Raw genomic sequence first — 14,688 nt, 5'->3', positions numbered from 1 at the left:
CCCCTTTCCTCTCTCCAGGGTAGTTCTTCCTCTCGCGTGGGTCGTGGGATCTGGGGAGGCTCAGAGGAGGCTCCCATTTCAGCTGTTCCCTCGCTAGTGAGAGCAATGGCCCATTCCTCACCAGGCACTCAGAACTAAGTGTGCCTCAGTGCCGTGGGACATGCGCCCAGTCTCACTTGAGGACAGCATGAGCCTCCTGTTGATGTGACTCTGGCCTGCCCCTCAGGGATGTCACCCTGACTTATTGGGCAGTTGACACCTTCTTGAGCTACCATGGACCCGTCTGGGGAGAGAACATCAAGACCAGTCTCTTCCCTAGAGAAAGAGGAGTCTCTGTGCACCCTGTGGTAGGCCTGGGGGAGTGCCCAGACCGGCATCCAACCCCATGGTGGAGCAGAGGGGAGAGGCAGCCAGGCCTGAGTGGAGGACGGAGGCTCCACTGTTGTCACTCCAGCTCCAGGCAGGCTGGTGCTCAGGAGGCCCTCAGCAAAGCTTGCTGAGTGAATGGTGCACTGCTCAGCAGCTCACCCTTCCCTGGGAGTTCGCTCAGGCCTCTTTTTTGAGTGCTGCCTCCATCCCTGACAAGCAGCATCCAGCCTGCCAGCCGAGAGGCCTGGCTGCAGACCATGTCCTCCCAGTCGGATGCATTCATAGATGGCTTGGGCTCTGTCCACACTAGCACTCTCCTACACTGGGAAAACCGAGGCCCAGAGGGAAGAACCGTACTCAGGTCACACGACACACCTGCAAGTGGCAGGACAGAATCTGGGTCTTGCCCTCTTGGGCCCTGGGAGCTCTTTCCACAGGCCTGGGACCCCCAGGACAACCTTGGGCGGAGAGTTGCTTCTCCTTTCACACTCTGAGAGTGTGATTGTGGGAGAGACCCCTGCTCCTCTGGGACACAGCCCTGTGGCCCAGGATGAAACCCTTCAGAAAGACTATCCCTCGCTTGAAAGACGGGCAGGGACTGCTCCTGAGCCACCCCTTTGCGTGCCTTCTGATCAGAGGTTAGCGGAAAGCTCAAATCCTCGGGGTTCCAGAGGCCCTCCCTCAAGCACCACCGCTCCCCCACAGTCAGGGATGGGGGCAAGGTGTCTCAGAGCCGACCAGCCTCGGGAGGAGTCGGGGGGTTTAAGCCCCAAGGAGGGGCACCCCGCCAGGCAAAAGAATGGACCAGACAGACAGCAGGGCCCAGCCTAGAGCTCCTATCCTGGCTCCGTAGGGAAAGTACTGCACGTCCTGCGCAAGCGCGCCGCCCAAGTCGAGCCGCTTTGTTCTAGAGCTACCTGCGGGGTCCATTCACCTCCGCTGCCCCGCCTGCCTGCAAATCGACCCACAGCGCTGGCGGAGTCCCCGCCCACTTCCCCGCGCTGGGTGGAAACCGCGGCGGGCCCCGCCTCCCTCCGCCACCGCCTCTTTCGGCCAGGATTGGCCTTCTGCATGGCAGGCGCCCGCCTACCGCGGAAGTTGATTGGTCCATTGAGAGGGAGGCTGGGGAAGGCAGGCTGATTATAAAGGAGCATTCCCCTCCCACCGGCCCCGTGGAAAAAGTCACGTGGCCCTTCACTGGGCGCCTGTCACCACCCCGCTTGTAAAGCTTTCTTAAAGGGCTCGCGTTCCCTTCCCAGAGCTGTTCCTTTCCAGGATTTCTCCACCCCTGCCCACGGAAGGTGGCACGGCCCTGAGTCTTCCTACCCCGCCAGTTGCCCAGGTCCTGATTTCCCATCAGGCCTGCTGGCGTGAGACGCTCCCCCTCAGGTCTGGAGACTGTGACCGTCAGGAAAACGATGAGGTCCCCCGAAACGGTGACTGCCTAGCACAGTGCCTGGCACGTAGTAGGCGTTCAATTCCCACTTGTTGAATGAACTCGATGACAAAAAGAATGAATGGGATAACAGGCGGGAGGAGGAGAGGTTGCTTAGCTTGACCACCACCCCCCCACCACGCCCCGTCCCAGAAAAACTATGCTCTTGTGAATGTGGGGTGGGGGTGCCAGGCATAGGACGCCCCCAGGGCCGCTCTTCCCGTAATGTCCAGAAGAGCTTGGGAGCACGCGCAGAGTGAACCCGTGAGGGCGTCTGGGCCGGGGCCCCTAGGCGCATCGCAGTCAGCTCCGGGCTAGTCCAGGGGGCGACGGTGCGGAGGCGGCCGAGGAGGGCCCGACCGCTGGTCTCCGGGGCTCGGGTCGCGAGCGCGCCCGCGTACCCCGTGGGGAGGGGCGGTGGAGGCGCTGCGCCTTTAAGCCCGGGCGCCGGCCCCCGCGGCCCCGCCTTCTGGAGAACGCCTCGGCGCGCGGCCGCCGGAGCCGCTGTTTAATTGGGGCTGTCAGGCCGCGGTGCGCGCGGAGGGCCGGGCGGGCGGGACGGAGGCCGGGAGGCCAGGAGGCCGGGGCGGCGGGCGCGCAGCTCGGCGGGAGGCGGGCGCCCGGAGACGCGGCTGGGGCCCGCGCGGCCGGGGCGACGTCCCAGGACAGGGCTGCCCGGCCCCGGCCCCGGCCCCGGGCCGCCCGCGGTCCCCATGAAAAACCAGCTCCGCGGCCCCCCAGCGCGGGCGCACATGTCGACTTCGGGGGCGGCGGCAGCTGGGGGCACCCGGGCGGGGTCCGAGCCCGGTGCGGGGTCGGGGTCCGGCGCAGGCACCGGGGCGGGCGCGGCGACGGGAGCAGGAGCCATGCCCTGCAAGAGCGCCGAGTGGCTGCAGGAGGAGCTGGAGGTGCGCGGCGGCGCGTCCCTGCTGCTGCTCGACTGCCGGCCGCACGAGCTCTTCGAGTCGTCGCACATCGAGACGGCCATCAACCTGGCCATCCCGGGCCTCATGTTGCGCCGCCTGCGCAAGGGCAACCTGCCCATCCGCTCCATCATCCCCAACCACGCCGACAAGGAGCGCTTCGCCACGCGCTGCAAGGCGGCCACTGTGCTGCTCTATGACGAGGCCACGGCCGAGTGGCAGCCCGAGCCCGGCGCTCCCGCCTCCGTGCTCGGCCTGCTCCTACAGAAGCTGCGCGACGACGGCTGCCAGGCCTACTACCTCCAAGGTGAGGGCAGCACCGAGACGCCTTGAGGGATCGGGGCCCCCCGCGACTCCCTGACGCTCCCCTTGGAGGCGCTTTCCTCTCCACGCGCTCGGCCTGCCCCGCTGGGCGCCACGTCGTCCCCGGCCTGCATCCGCCCTCCTGGAGTCGGGTCCCCACCGTGTGGTTTGGCAGGCGCGGGGCTCCCTCTGCGCCCCCTTTCTCGGCACGATTCGAGTGGGTGGAACAAACTTTCCCCTGCCTGGGGTTCTGGGGTTTCCTGTTGATGGGGCGACAGTAGTGCCTAGGCTCCGGTGGAGCCCCTTAGAGGTGGAAGGCGCTGCCTTCCAGAACCCTAAAAGCAGCAGGGCGCCCGAGTCCAGCCTGGAATTCGTGTTTCTGGAAGGCCAGGATCAGGAAGGCACCTTTCATAGCACCATCCTCATCTCCAGCGCATGGAGACCATTTGGGTTGGGGTCTCCTGGATCCGGGAATTGCTCCTTCCACCGGAGAATTGCCGCCTCTAGGAGGCGCTTGGGGCAGGGTATGGGCAGGGACCGTTGCCCTGGCCCGGGTCTCTCGGGACCCCCAGGTCCCTAGCCTGATGCCGCAGAGCTTGCAGAAGGGAGAGGCAGCACCGGGGGGCGAGTGGCTGAGGCCGGTGTTTCCAATTAACATTCCAAAATGGCCTCTTGCTGGCAGCGGGGCGGGCGGGAGGGGAGGGGAGGCCTGCGGCACCCTCGGGCGCAGGGCCCATGCCTCACTGCAAGGGGCTCCCCATTTCTCCTGTCCCTGTATTGCCCCAGTGGCCCTCCCCCGCTGCAGGTCCAAGGCTGGGGAGGCTTGTGTTCTAAGGGAGGATTCTAGAGAAGTGGAGCCAGGACCCCCTTCAAAAACCTGCCCCTGCTGGGGGAAGGGGCCAGCCAGTACCTTCCCACTACCCTCCCCGGCTGTAGTTTTGGGGCTGGGCAACCACTAGACTCCCATTCAGGAAGCCCAGGACCTCTCTGCCTCTTATCTGAGCCAGATGTGGCTCTGGCACCTGTGGTCTCATCTATAAGAGGAGTTTGCCAACCCACAGGTGCTGGCTAAATGGGGTTGTCTGCTTTTCTTTACCACTTAGCTGTTACTGAACACCCATGGATGCTAGGCGTGCGTGGGAGCTGCAGAAGAGGAATTAGCTGGGGCCTGTCCTCAAGTGCCCTAAAGCTGGTGGCATGGCTGGGGGCCCTGAAGTGTTATGGGTACCAGTTTGGAGTCCAGGCATGTCACTTCACCTCCTGGGGCCTCAGTTTCCTTGTCTGTGAAGTGGTCATGGTTTAGATAGAGAGAACACAAGAGAGGGCACACGTGTAAGATGCTTGGTATGGCCCATGCTGGCCGTTGGTGTTGTGGTGTTTGGCGTGGGGAGTCCTGGCCATCTCTGGTCAGCCCATCTGGGTTGTGCAGCCCATCTGGGCTCTCACCAGCCTCTCACCCAGGCCCTTTCTCACTCCGGACACAGGTGGTTTCAACAAGTTTCAGACAGAGTACTCTGAGCACTGCGAGACCAACGTGGACAGCTCTTCCTCACCGAGCAGCTCGCCACCCACCTCAGTGCTGGGCCTGGGGGGCCTGCGCATCAGCTCTGACTGCTCCGACGGCGAGTCGGACCGAGAGCTGCCCAGCAGTGCCACCGAGTCGGATGGCAGCCCTGTGCCATCCAGCCAACCAGCCTTCCCTGTCCAGATCCTGCCCTACCTCTACCTCGGCTGCGCCAAGGACTCCACCAACCTGGACGTGCTCGGCAAGTACGGCATCAAGTATATCCTCAACGTCACACCCAACCTACCCAATGCCTTTGAGCACGGTGGCGAGTTCACCTACAAGCAGATCCCCATCTCTGACCACTGGAGCCAGAACCTCTCCCAGTTCTTCCCTGAGGCCATCAGCTTCATTGGTAGGTTCTGTGTGCTGGGCAGGGGGGGTGGGCGCGTCAAGGTGTATGCAGGACTCTGGGTGGCGCCCCCACCTGACTGGGTACCTCTGGGCCTGTTGAGACCTGTGTGTGCCCTGCGTGTGCCAGCGTGTGCCCCTGGGTGTACCCATGCCTACTGTGAGTCACCGAGTCCCTTGGGCCCCTATACCTGTTGGGGCCTGAGCAGTCTCCTGAGCCCTGAGCTCCCCCTAGCTGGCAGCACCTCATGGGCTCTCTGCTGTCCAGCTCGTGTTTTCCTGGCTTAGATGTTGTTTCGGGCTTAGCAAGCTGAAACATCACAGCGCGCAGACCTCCCACGGGTCTCACTTGCTCCACATCACGCCTCAGCACACGTGTCTCTCCAGGATGGGGTTGTCATATTGCCTCTTTGGGCTTTAATGTGTACTTAAGAGGGCTGAAAGGTAGCCCTCCCTGGAGCCAGAGGCACACCCCAAACAGGCAGCTATTGAAATGTGGTGACCGCTAGCTCGGTCAGGCTCCAGATGCTCTCTGCAGCCTGTAGGGCTCGCTTGGAGTGTAGGGAGGAGTGTAAGAGAAGGTGGAGTGGAGAAAGGCCTTCCCCAGAGCAGTGTGTCCTGCCGTCTGGCTTAGTGCCCTTTGAGTCCCTGTATCCCCAGCCTCAGCAGACTCGGGTCCCCTGCTGGCTTTACTCTTTGGCCACCTGGAGGCTGTGAGACCACAGGTCATCTCCCCTGGCCCCCTGGCACGGGGGCTCAGGATGAATGTAAACGCTCTATCTCTGAGCCTGGTGACCCAATGTTTCTGCCCAGCCTCCAGTGGCAAGGTGTGGGGGTGGCCTGGGCTGTCTTTTCCCTATGGCGGCTGTGTCCAGTGGAGGGCGTTTTGGTGTCGGCTGGGTTGGGCTAGCTTTAACAACAGGAAGTGGGAGGCTTCCCCGCCTCATCCGCTTACTGGGAACCAAAAGTAGGTGCCTGGCTGGGAGGAAGGAAGGAAGCTGAGGCCTGGGGGAGGGGCTGCAACTGGGGCTGCCTGGAGCTTCTCAGCCCTGCCCCTGACCCTGGGGGCCAAGAGGGCTATGGGTGCTGCCTCAGCATTTGAACTCCCCCAACAAGGGAGGGGGAAAGAGAGAGGAAAGCAGGCTTTGCCAGGCTGGGCCTGGCTAATGGGTACCTTTATCGTTCCTGAAAGTTCCTCCCCATCTGGGTAGGGGGACCTTTTTCCTCATTTGACAAGTGAAGGAATTGAGGCCCAGGCATCCCTTAGGAGTCAGTGGGACAGGATCAGTCACCAGCTACACCCTGAAAAGGCCAAAAATAAAGCCAGCAGAAACAGACTTTCTTTGGATCACCTGGAGGTGGGTTTGGGGGCCAGGCGTTCCTCACATCCTGGTGTCACCACTGGAGGCTCATCCCAGCACACACTTCTCCCACCCCTAATCTCGAGGTCAGACCACATAGCTCCACATGAAGCCACAATGTCTGTCTCCTCGACAGATGATCCTGCCCCAGTGCCTTAGCCATGGGGCCCCCTGTCAGTCCCTGAGTCTGGAGGAAGCACCTACTGTATGCTTAATCCTTGGTACCCTTGGTTGGGCGGGGACGAGAGAGGAAGCTCTGTCAGGACAAAGGCAATGAAGAACAGTGGGTGAACCCATGTGTCATCTTGTAGGAAGGCATTGATTGAGTGCTAGCTGTGTGCCTGGCTCCCGGAGGGTTCAGAGTCAGGGTGGTGGGGACATCAAGGACCCCATGGCTGCCTCTTGTGAATCTATGTCCCTGGCACAGCTGTGGCACACAGAGAGGCAGCTGCCCCAGGGTCCAGGAGAGATTACAGGACTGAGTTGTTCAGTAGCTCAGCCAGTATTTATTGAGCTTCTGTGTGTCAGGCAGAGGAGTCTGAGGGTGGCACTGGGGGAAGCTGGGAGGGTTGGAGGGGAAAGGGAACAGGAAGGTTGGCCACATCCAGTCGGCTGGGGTAGGAGATATCACTGGCACATGGGCCTCTGTGGAAGGTCTAGCAAGTGGCAGGGGTGGGGCCCATTTAAGCACGCCTCACTTATGAAGCCCCATCACAAGTGATAGTGTGGCCAGCATCGCAGTCCTTGTGTCTTAGGAGCTGGAGTTAAGGCCTTGGGGACTAGCTGGGCAGAGCGAAGTGCAGGGCCAGGCCACTTACTTCCTTCCAGAGGAGCCTCCCTCAGGCCACTTTCCTGGGAGACTCTTGGGGACAACCCATGGGAGCAGCTCCAAGAGAACCAGCCCAGCCCCCAGTCCCAGGTCACGGCCTGGCAGCAGCGGGTGCTGAGCTAGGAGGAGCCTCTGTGTGGCCTTGGGCTTGCCAGTTTGTCTCTGTGTCTGCTTCCTCATTGATAAAATGGGCTTACTGGCCATGGTGCAGATGACCCAAGAGGATGCAGGTGATGCCCGTGACAGCAGTCGCAATGCACATGGCAGTGGTAGAACTAGCCATGGTCACAGGCATTACAGTAGTTCATGTTTCTTGACCCCTCACAGGTCTTTATGAGACCACTGTACATAAATAGGCCCATTTTATAGATGAGGAAATTGAGACACGGGTGTCCAGTGCCTTGGGGCTAAAGTGTGCAGAGCCCTCTCCACAGCAGTGCTGTTGACCTCTATTCCAAGTTGCTGCTCTACCCACACTGGGCTTGGCCAGGTCCCTCAGGGGTCGGGCAAGACCAGCCAGCGGCCATGCTGCCCTCTGTGTCCCAGCCCAACTTGGCCACCCATGTGGGAAGGCTCCCTGAAGGAGGCACCTCCCTGACCGATGTCGCTGTGTTTCAGATGAAGCCCGCTCCAAGAAGTGTGGTGTCCTGGTGCACTGCCTGGCAGGCATCAGCCGCTCAGTGACGGTCACTGTGGCCTATCTGATGCAGAAGATGAACCTGTCACTCAACGACGCCTACGACTTTGTCAAGAGAAAAAAGTCCAACATCTCGCCCAACTTCAACTTCATGGGGCAGCTGCTGGACTTTGAGCGGACGCTGGGGCTAAGCAGCCCGTGCGACAACCATGCGCCGAGTGAGCAGCTCTACTTTTCCACACCCACCAACCACAACCTGTTCCCACTCAATACGCTGGAGTCCACGTGAGGCCTGGTGCACGGGGGGCATGGCACCAGGCCCCTGCTCGGCTCTCCACAAGGCTAGGTGGGAGAGCCCAAGCCTGCCACCTCTGGCCTGAGGAACCCCCAGATGTCGCCTGTGCCCAGAGACCCAGGCTGCTCAGTGTCGGAGCGCCCCTCACCATCCTTGGGGGCGGGGCCCGCAGGCAAGGTCTCCCTCTGCAGGGCTTGCTGGAGAGGCCTCAGCTCTCGGACACGTGGCTTTGGGCGTCCACCAGGGCCTCATCCTGTCCGGGACGCTCCTTTCTGCTGATGGCCCAGCCAATTTGGCTATTTTTTAAAGACACATCCACGGACCTGAGTTTACTTTTTACTTTTGGCAGGTAAATCCAAGCTCCCTGGAGCACAAAGAGTGTTTGAGCTCTTCTTGACTTTTTTTTTTTTTTTTTTTAACAAAAAGTGTTATTTTCAGGCTACATGCAACAGTGGATTGTATAACCCAGTATTTCATCCCTTTCCTGATCCTGCGAGAGAGAGAAATGTTATCAGTTTTGTTTTTCGTTCAATTTCAAAAAGCAAGTATTGTGTTTGTTTTTGTTTTTTAATGGAAAAGACAGACCCCATGTTGACCTTGACCAAATGCGTTTTGCACATGTGTGAAGCCTCCATTTCCTCGGCGGGCCCTTCTTGAAGGGGTGGCTTACTGCTCTTCAGGTATTGGGACTCCCAGTCGTGCCGCCTCCCACCCTTGGCCCAGTCTGACTTGGCCCTGCATTCGCCTGTGATGACTGCTGCAAGTTGTGATTGGTGGGCTGGATGGTGGTCTTTGCATTTTCTGCCCTCTCATCCATCCCTCTGGTGGTCCCTGCAGACCTCCCTGAGGCAGAAGGTGGGGAACCCGGGTCCCTGCCGCTGTCCCGCAGAAGGTGGGCCGCAGGGGGCTGCCAGGCAGTAGCATTAGCCCTCTGGGCTAGGCCCCTAGGAGGGCCTGGGCTCTGAGCCCTTTTATATACTTAGCCACTACTTCTGTCTGTCTGTTTCTCTCTCTCCCTCTCCCTCTCCCTTTCCCTCTCCCTCTCCTCTCTCTTGTTGTAACTGGGAGTGGAGGCCCAGTGGCTGGGGAGAGCTTAGGTGGTGAGACCCAGCCCTACCTCCAGGTTCTTCCCTCTCCCTAGCTGTCGCTTTGGTCTGGCTGCCACTGGCAGCCCCCTTGTCCCCTTGGAAGCTTGCCCTGCCCTCATCTTGCCCATGCCTTCTACTGCCAGGAGACTTGCACCCATTTCAACCCTAGGGCAGGGGCAAGTGGGGCAAGGTGGACCAGCAGAAGGGGGGTGAGGCTCTGTTCACTTCCCCCTGCCTCCACAGAACAAAGCCACGGATTCCGTTATCTTCCTCCAGTTTTGTTCCTTCTCCAGCCTCAGTTTCACCAGGTGTCAGGACTGCATGAGGGCCTAGGGCAGGGAGAGGGGTCGGGCCAGGGTCCCTGACGGAGCAGCACTCAGCATGTGAGTGAGGCCACAGAAAACTCTGCCCCACTGCTTCTTACCTCACAGGGGTGGTTTTCAGGGATTCTTAAGGCAGCAGATTAAAATCTTGCCACAGTCGAGAAATTGACAACAAGCTTCCATGCTGTACATGGTTCTCTTTTTCTCTCTTTTATTTTTAAAATGAAAACCCAGAAAGATGCGCCAGATTTGTATAAATGAGGGTATGCCAGAAGGTGGCCAGTTTTGCTTTATGATCTTATGAAGGAAGATTTGTGACCCTACATATATATATACACACACATACATATATATATCCCGAACCAACAACGGGACTTTGTTTATATTGCAAATAAATATTATTTTTTCTTTAAAATGAGTCGTGTCTGATAAGGGCTTGGGGCCTGGGAAGGAGGTGAAGGAGCCTCGACCGGTGTCCTAGTGCCTGCTCTGTGATGCATTGGCCTGGTTCTGCTTGGGGTCTGCTGGGCACTTGCTTAGACTAATCAAGGTGCCCTGCAGATGGGAGGGAGCAGCCAAAGTTTCTGGATGAAGCTGGGGCAGGTGGCATTTCCCCAGCCCTTAGGCACTGGCAGGCAGAGGCATCAGGGCTTTCTCTGTGGGCTTCTGCTGAAATCAAGGCTTGGAGAGGTTGTATGGACCAAGTTCACACAACTGAGCCCTGACTCGCCCTTCATTGTCCAAGGCTATCTGCTTAGGCATTGCCCAAGTTGCAGCCCCTAGAACCCTAACCTTTTCTCTTGCTGCTGTGTGGATGAGAGAGGAGAATGTGCATTTAACCCTGCCCCTGCAGGTCCTGGGATGTCAATGGGCAGTGAGCAAGTCAGCCCTTCTTTGCTTCTTAAGGGTTGGGTGGCCTTGGACAGGTCCCTTAGGGCCAATTGCACCTGGTTCCTGAGTGCTGTTCAGCTTTGTGGCATGACGAGCACATTGTTGGCCTGGGTTCACAGGGAGGAATCAGGTGTGTACAGGGGAGGGTGGGCATCGGCCTCCGTCCAGGCTCCCCTGGGGGTAGGGTCTAAGCAAGGCCCTGGGCTAGATCAGGGAGGAGGTCTGGAGAAGGATGGGGGCCACAGTCTGGGGAAGTGAGGCCCCCAGTGGGCAACAAGCCCCGAGTTACAGATCAGGAAATGGAGGCTCCAGAGTGGCTTAGGTCTCCCTTGCCTCTGGCTGGATCAGGTGAGCCCCCGTCAAGGACTTAAGAGGCCTGGAAGCTGACTTAGTTTCCCCACTTCTGACATTCCCTGGCTCTATCCCTTCAGCAAACCGCGTGATCAGCACTGAGCTGGACCCAGGTGGAAGGTAGGTGGGTAGGGCCGAGAGGGTGAGGGCGGCTCAGCCTGGGACTTGCCCTGTTGGGGTGCCCAGGCTCTCCTTCTCTTCTCTCCCTGATCTCTGCTCTTCAGTTCCTCTGTACCAGAACACAGTCACAACCATCATGCACAGCCTGTGGTGAGGGGTAGAGGGCAGGTTCTGCCTGCTGTGGGGCCTCGGTGCAAATTCCAGCTGTGCGACTGCAGTCCCTCAGCTCTGCCCCCGAACACTCCCATCTGGAGTGGGGAAGAACCCTGCCGCTCAGCCAGCAGGCCTGTGTGGGTGGGAGGGGGCTTCTCGCTGCATCCTTGACAAAGGGGCGGTGCTGCTGTTGCTCCTGGGCTCCCTCAGGGCCCTGTTCCTTCTGTGCCAGGGGCAGGCAAGGGGGTGGGGGCCTGAGCAGGCAGAGACTGGGCCTTTGTTCCCTCTTGCTGCCCTTGCCCAGGCCTGGGGAAGCCCGCGGGTGCTGGGCTGGGGGCTGGGCCCTCGACAAACCGAGTAAGTGCCTGGTAGTGCCAGCGTGCCCAAGCACAGGACGGGGTGGGGGTGGGAGCAGTAGCCACCTCCTGAGCCGGCTCTTCAGACTGAGGACTGGGAGTGCCTGAAGAGGGCCAGCCCCGCCACTTACCCCTGTGCACTCTGGGGCCAGAGGTCTCTCTGGCCGTCTGTGTCCTCCTTATCTGTAGAAATTCCTACCTCAGCACTGGGCCTGGCTAAGGTTCCCTTCGGGGGAACAGACAGCCAGGTCATGGCTGAGTGGCCGAGGCTCTGGGTCCTTGCTCTATGACCTTGGGCTGGGCCACACTTACTGGACTGCGGTCCCCCACCCCCAGGTTTCGTGTTCCCATCTCATGGCCCTGCGTCCTGAGCTCTTCCTATCCCACCCCATTTCTACCATACTCTCCTCCGCAGGCCCTGCTTGCTCCAGGCCATCCGTGCCTGAGGCCCTCAGTGCAGCCACCCTGAGCTCCTGGACACTTGGCTCCCTGGGGGTGCACCTGCTTTATCTCTGTCCCCAGTCCTGTTGCTCTCCTGAGATTCTTTGCCTCCTTGGTCCCTGTTTCTGCCTCCTTTCAGCCTGGGCCTCGGGGACCTGGTCCACTCCTTGGCCGCTTAGTGTTCACATGGGAGGAGGATCCAAGACACTTACTCACTTGCACATTCATCCAGCAGCCATTTCCTGTGCCGGCTGGGCAGTCCCAGGGAGGGAACATGCCCGAGGGAAGCTCGGTGATGTCACGCTGGGTGGCAGGATAATGGGGCCCTCAACTTGTCCTCTGATTAATGAATCAAGTGCAACATGAGGACTGACTAAGGCTGGATACGAGGAAGCACTTGGAGCACTGTGGAGCGGTGACCTTGAAGGGGTTCCGACAAGGAGACCACAGGAGAGATGAACGTTTCCCTAGGGTGGTCCCGCTCTGAGCCTGGGGGCAGAGGGAGCCCTCAGGAGACGGCCGTGCTCTGCCTATCGCCCCCACGGGGCCCCTCCCCAGAGGGCAGTCATGCCTCGTGAATGGACCAGGGTTGGGGTGGGTGGCAAGCCTGCACTGGAGCCTGTCCGTCCCTGCTACTGCCCATGTACTACTGCCCATGTACTGCGCACCTGGGTCAACACCATGACTGCACTGTGCCTCCCTCTGTGTCAAAATGGATATGTCTGGGACACCAACACCTACTCCCAGATCCTTGGCAGAAGCCAGAGGGCCTGATGTGGGAGCCAGCTTTCTCTGGAGGGAGCACATTAGCATGTTAACCTGTGGGTGCCCCGAAGGAGGGTGTCCAGGTCCTGATTCTTGACATCTTTTCCCCTGCTTGTTCTGGGCCCCACCGGGACACAGTGCTCTCACCTGACTCCTGAGACCCAGCCCACCTGAGAGCCCCGGGAAGGCTCGTAATCACTCTGCTCCCCAGTCTTGTGCTGATGGGGAAGGTGAGGTTTGCAGAGGGGTGGGGTGTCATAGAGTGAGGCAAGGTAGAAGCTGGGCCCCCCACCCTGCTGCCCTGAGGCTTTTCACTAGGCCCTGGCTCTGTGAGGGACCAGACACACACACACACACACACACACACACACACTGTTGCCATCCTCTGACTAGACAAGCCCATGCAGGTCTCATAGCAATGGAGGAGCCGCCTGCCTGTGACTGTAGCCTCCTCTCATCAGGGTGCGTCCTGGGTGAAGTCATCCTTTCCAGGCACGGTCATTAAAGACTATCATTAGCAACTCTTAGAGGCCTTGGCCCCATTGTCTCTGGCTGGGGCAGATGAGCCCCCACAGGTGACCGTGACGCAGACTCTGGCCCTTGCTAGAACCCCTCTTTGCCCAGGCAGCCAGCCCCCTTCCCAGAGCCATCCTTTTGCACACCTCCAGGGGCCATTGTCTGCCATGTAGCTTCCGTGCATGTGTGGGATCTCCACACGCCTCCCTCTGTGCCTTCACCTCCTCCTCTGGCCTCAGGGCTGCAGGCAGAGGAGAAGCTGCAGTGCCCTTCCACAGGGCATCATGGGCCAGGGAGGAACCTCTTTAGGGGACAGGGGAGCCCCTAGAGGGCATCATGAACAGGGCTGATGAGGTCTGGCTGTCACAATGAAGATCTAGTTGCTGAGTGGAGAGCAGCCTGAAAGGTAAGCGCACAGGCCAAGGGACAGGGAGGAGGCTGGGACAGTCGTTGAGGGTGGGTCAGGAGGGCTGGAGAGGGTGTGAGAAGGACACATCTGCAGACCAGCAGGACTTGGGCCCCATGGGAATCGAGACCCATGGTGTGAACAGAGGGTCCCAGCTTGTCTGACGCCACGTCCACAGTGAAAGCCAGCCACTGTGCCACGCGGAAGGATATAGCTTAGCTGGGGCATGCGTGGGCCTATGGGACTCTGAGCCCCCACTCACCTCCCCTGAGGGAAGCTTGCCTCACCCTCACTGTGCAGCCACATGCTAGGCACCCAGGGAGAGCCAGGCGGCCCCAAGATCCGTATGCATCCTGGAAACTCCCCCAGGGCAGCACAGCCCTGACGGCCCATCTCAGAGCCTCCGTTTCCTCATCTGTACAGTGGGGATAAGAACTGCCAATTCAAGAGGAGAGAGCAGGATGAAGGGCCTGTTGCTCAGCTAGACCTCTGGAATAGGAGCCCAGGTGAGTTCGTTTAGCTGTGGCATCCCCACCCCTGCTGAGGGGCACCTCTCCGGCCCAACCATTGCCAATTTGTTGTGTGTGATCTCAGACAAGCCTCGTCCCCCGTTCAGTTCTCCAATTCCCTGTTTCCACTGACAAGAGATAGAATAATGACCCTGAGGGACCTGGCCCTCAGATTCAGCACCACTCCCCTTTGAGCCTGCCTCTGGTCCCCCTAATTCGCATGCCCAAAACCTAGTTCTCTCCTCACCCCCTGGAACCTAGTATAGGGGCTGGGGCTGGGGCTCCCGGTGGAGGAACTACAGGAGCGAAGGCCCAGCTCACACTTTTCCCCAGATCCCTGGTGCCAGGCCCCTGCAGCCCTATTCCCTGGCCGCTGGGAGAGAGGCAGGCTGGATACCACTGTCCCTGCCTGGTTGCTGGGACTCGGGTGGTCTCACCAGCACCTCTGGGCAGGGAGTCTGGGTGTGGTTCTTCCACATCTCAGATTCTTTCCCTGGGCCTCCTTCCCAGAAGTGGCATTTCTGGGACAAACACCTCTGCTCCATTTTTCCAGACTGGCTTCTGAAAGGAATGCCGAGTTGTGTGTCTTTTACGTTCAGCTATTACCGTTGCTGATTTAGAGAAGCCACATGTTGGCAGTGCCAGGCACACGGCAGGCGCCCAGGACAGCACTGGGGGCTGAATCATTCCTCAGTGTGAAGT

At 59.8% G+C, this 14,688-nt stretch overlaps 3 protein-coding genes across 4 annotated transcripts in view; all 3 read left to right on the top strand.

Annotated features, from left to right (window-relative positions):
* Positions 1-14,688, top strand: part of RRP9 (ribosomal RNA processing 9, U3 small nucleolar RNA binding protein) — a 157,030-nt gene that overhangs the window by 18,534 nt on the left and 123,808 nt on the right. The window lies entirely within an intron of this gene.
* RPL29 (ribosomal protein L29) overlaps positions 1-14,688 on the top strand; it is a 344,283-nt gene that overhangs the window by 278,800 nt on the left and 50,795 nt on the right. The gene's annotated exons all lie outside the window — the stretch shown is intronic.
* Positions 2,518-9,893, top strand: DUSP7 (dual specificity phosphatase 7). The gene is made up of 3 exons (XM_050780916.1): positions 2,518-3,034; positions 4,515-4,949; positions 7,754-9,893. The coding sequence occupies exons 1-3, from the start codon at positions 2,518-2,520 to the stop codon at positions 8,059-8,061; spliced, it is 1,260 nt and encodes a 419-aa protein (XP_050636873.1). The 3' UTR covers positions 8,062-9,893.

The sequence above is a fragment of the Macaca thibetana genome, chromosome 2, assembly GCF_024542745.1.
Source record: "Macaca thibetana thibetana isolate TM-01 chromosome 2, ASM2454274v1, whole genome shotgun sequence".
Lineage (NCBI taxonomy): Eukaryota > Metazoa > Chordata > Mammalia > Primates > Cercopithecidae > Macaca > Macaca thibetana.
The sequence above is the reverse complement of the archived record's forward strand: the minus strand, read 5'-3'. Positions and strand labels throughout refer to the sequence as shown.

Bases quoted from the DNA above. Each gene is read 5' to 3' on its own strand.
- DUSP7 (XM_050780916.1), top strand. From the start codon at position 2,518: ATGAAAAACCAGCTCCGCGGCCCCCCAGCGCGGGCGCACATGTCGACT. The intron at 3,035-4,514 runs GTGAGGGCAGCA...CTCCGGACACAG, and splicing joins CCAGGCCTACTACCTCCAAG to GTGGTTTCAACAAGTTTCAG. The intron at 4,950-7,753 runs GTAGGTTCTGTG...GCTGTGTTTCAG, and splicing joins TGAGGCCATCAGCTTCATTG to ATGAAGCCCGCTCCAAGAAG.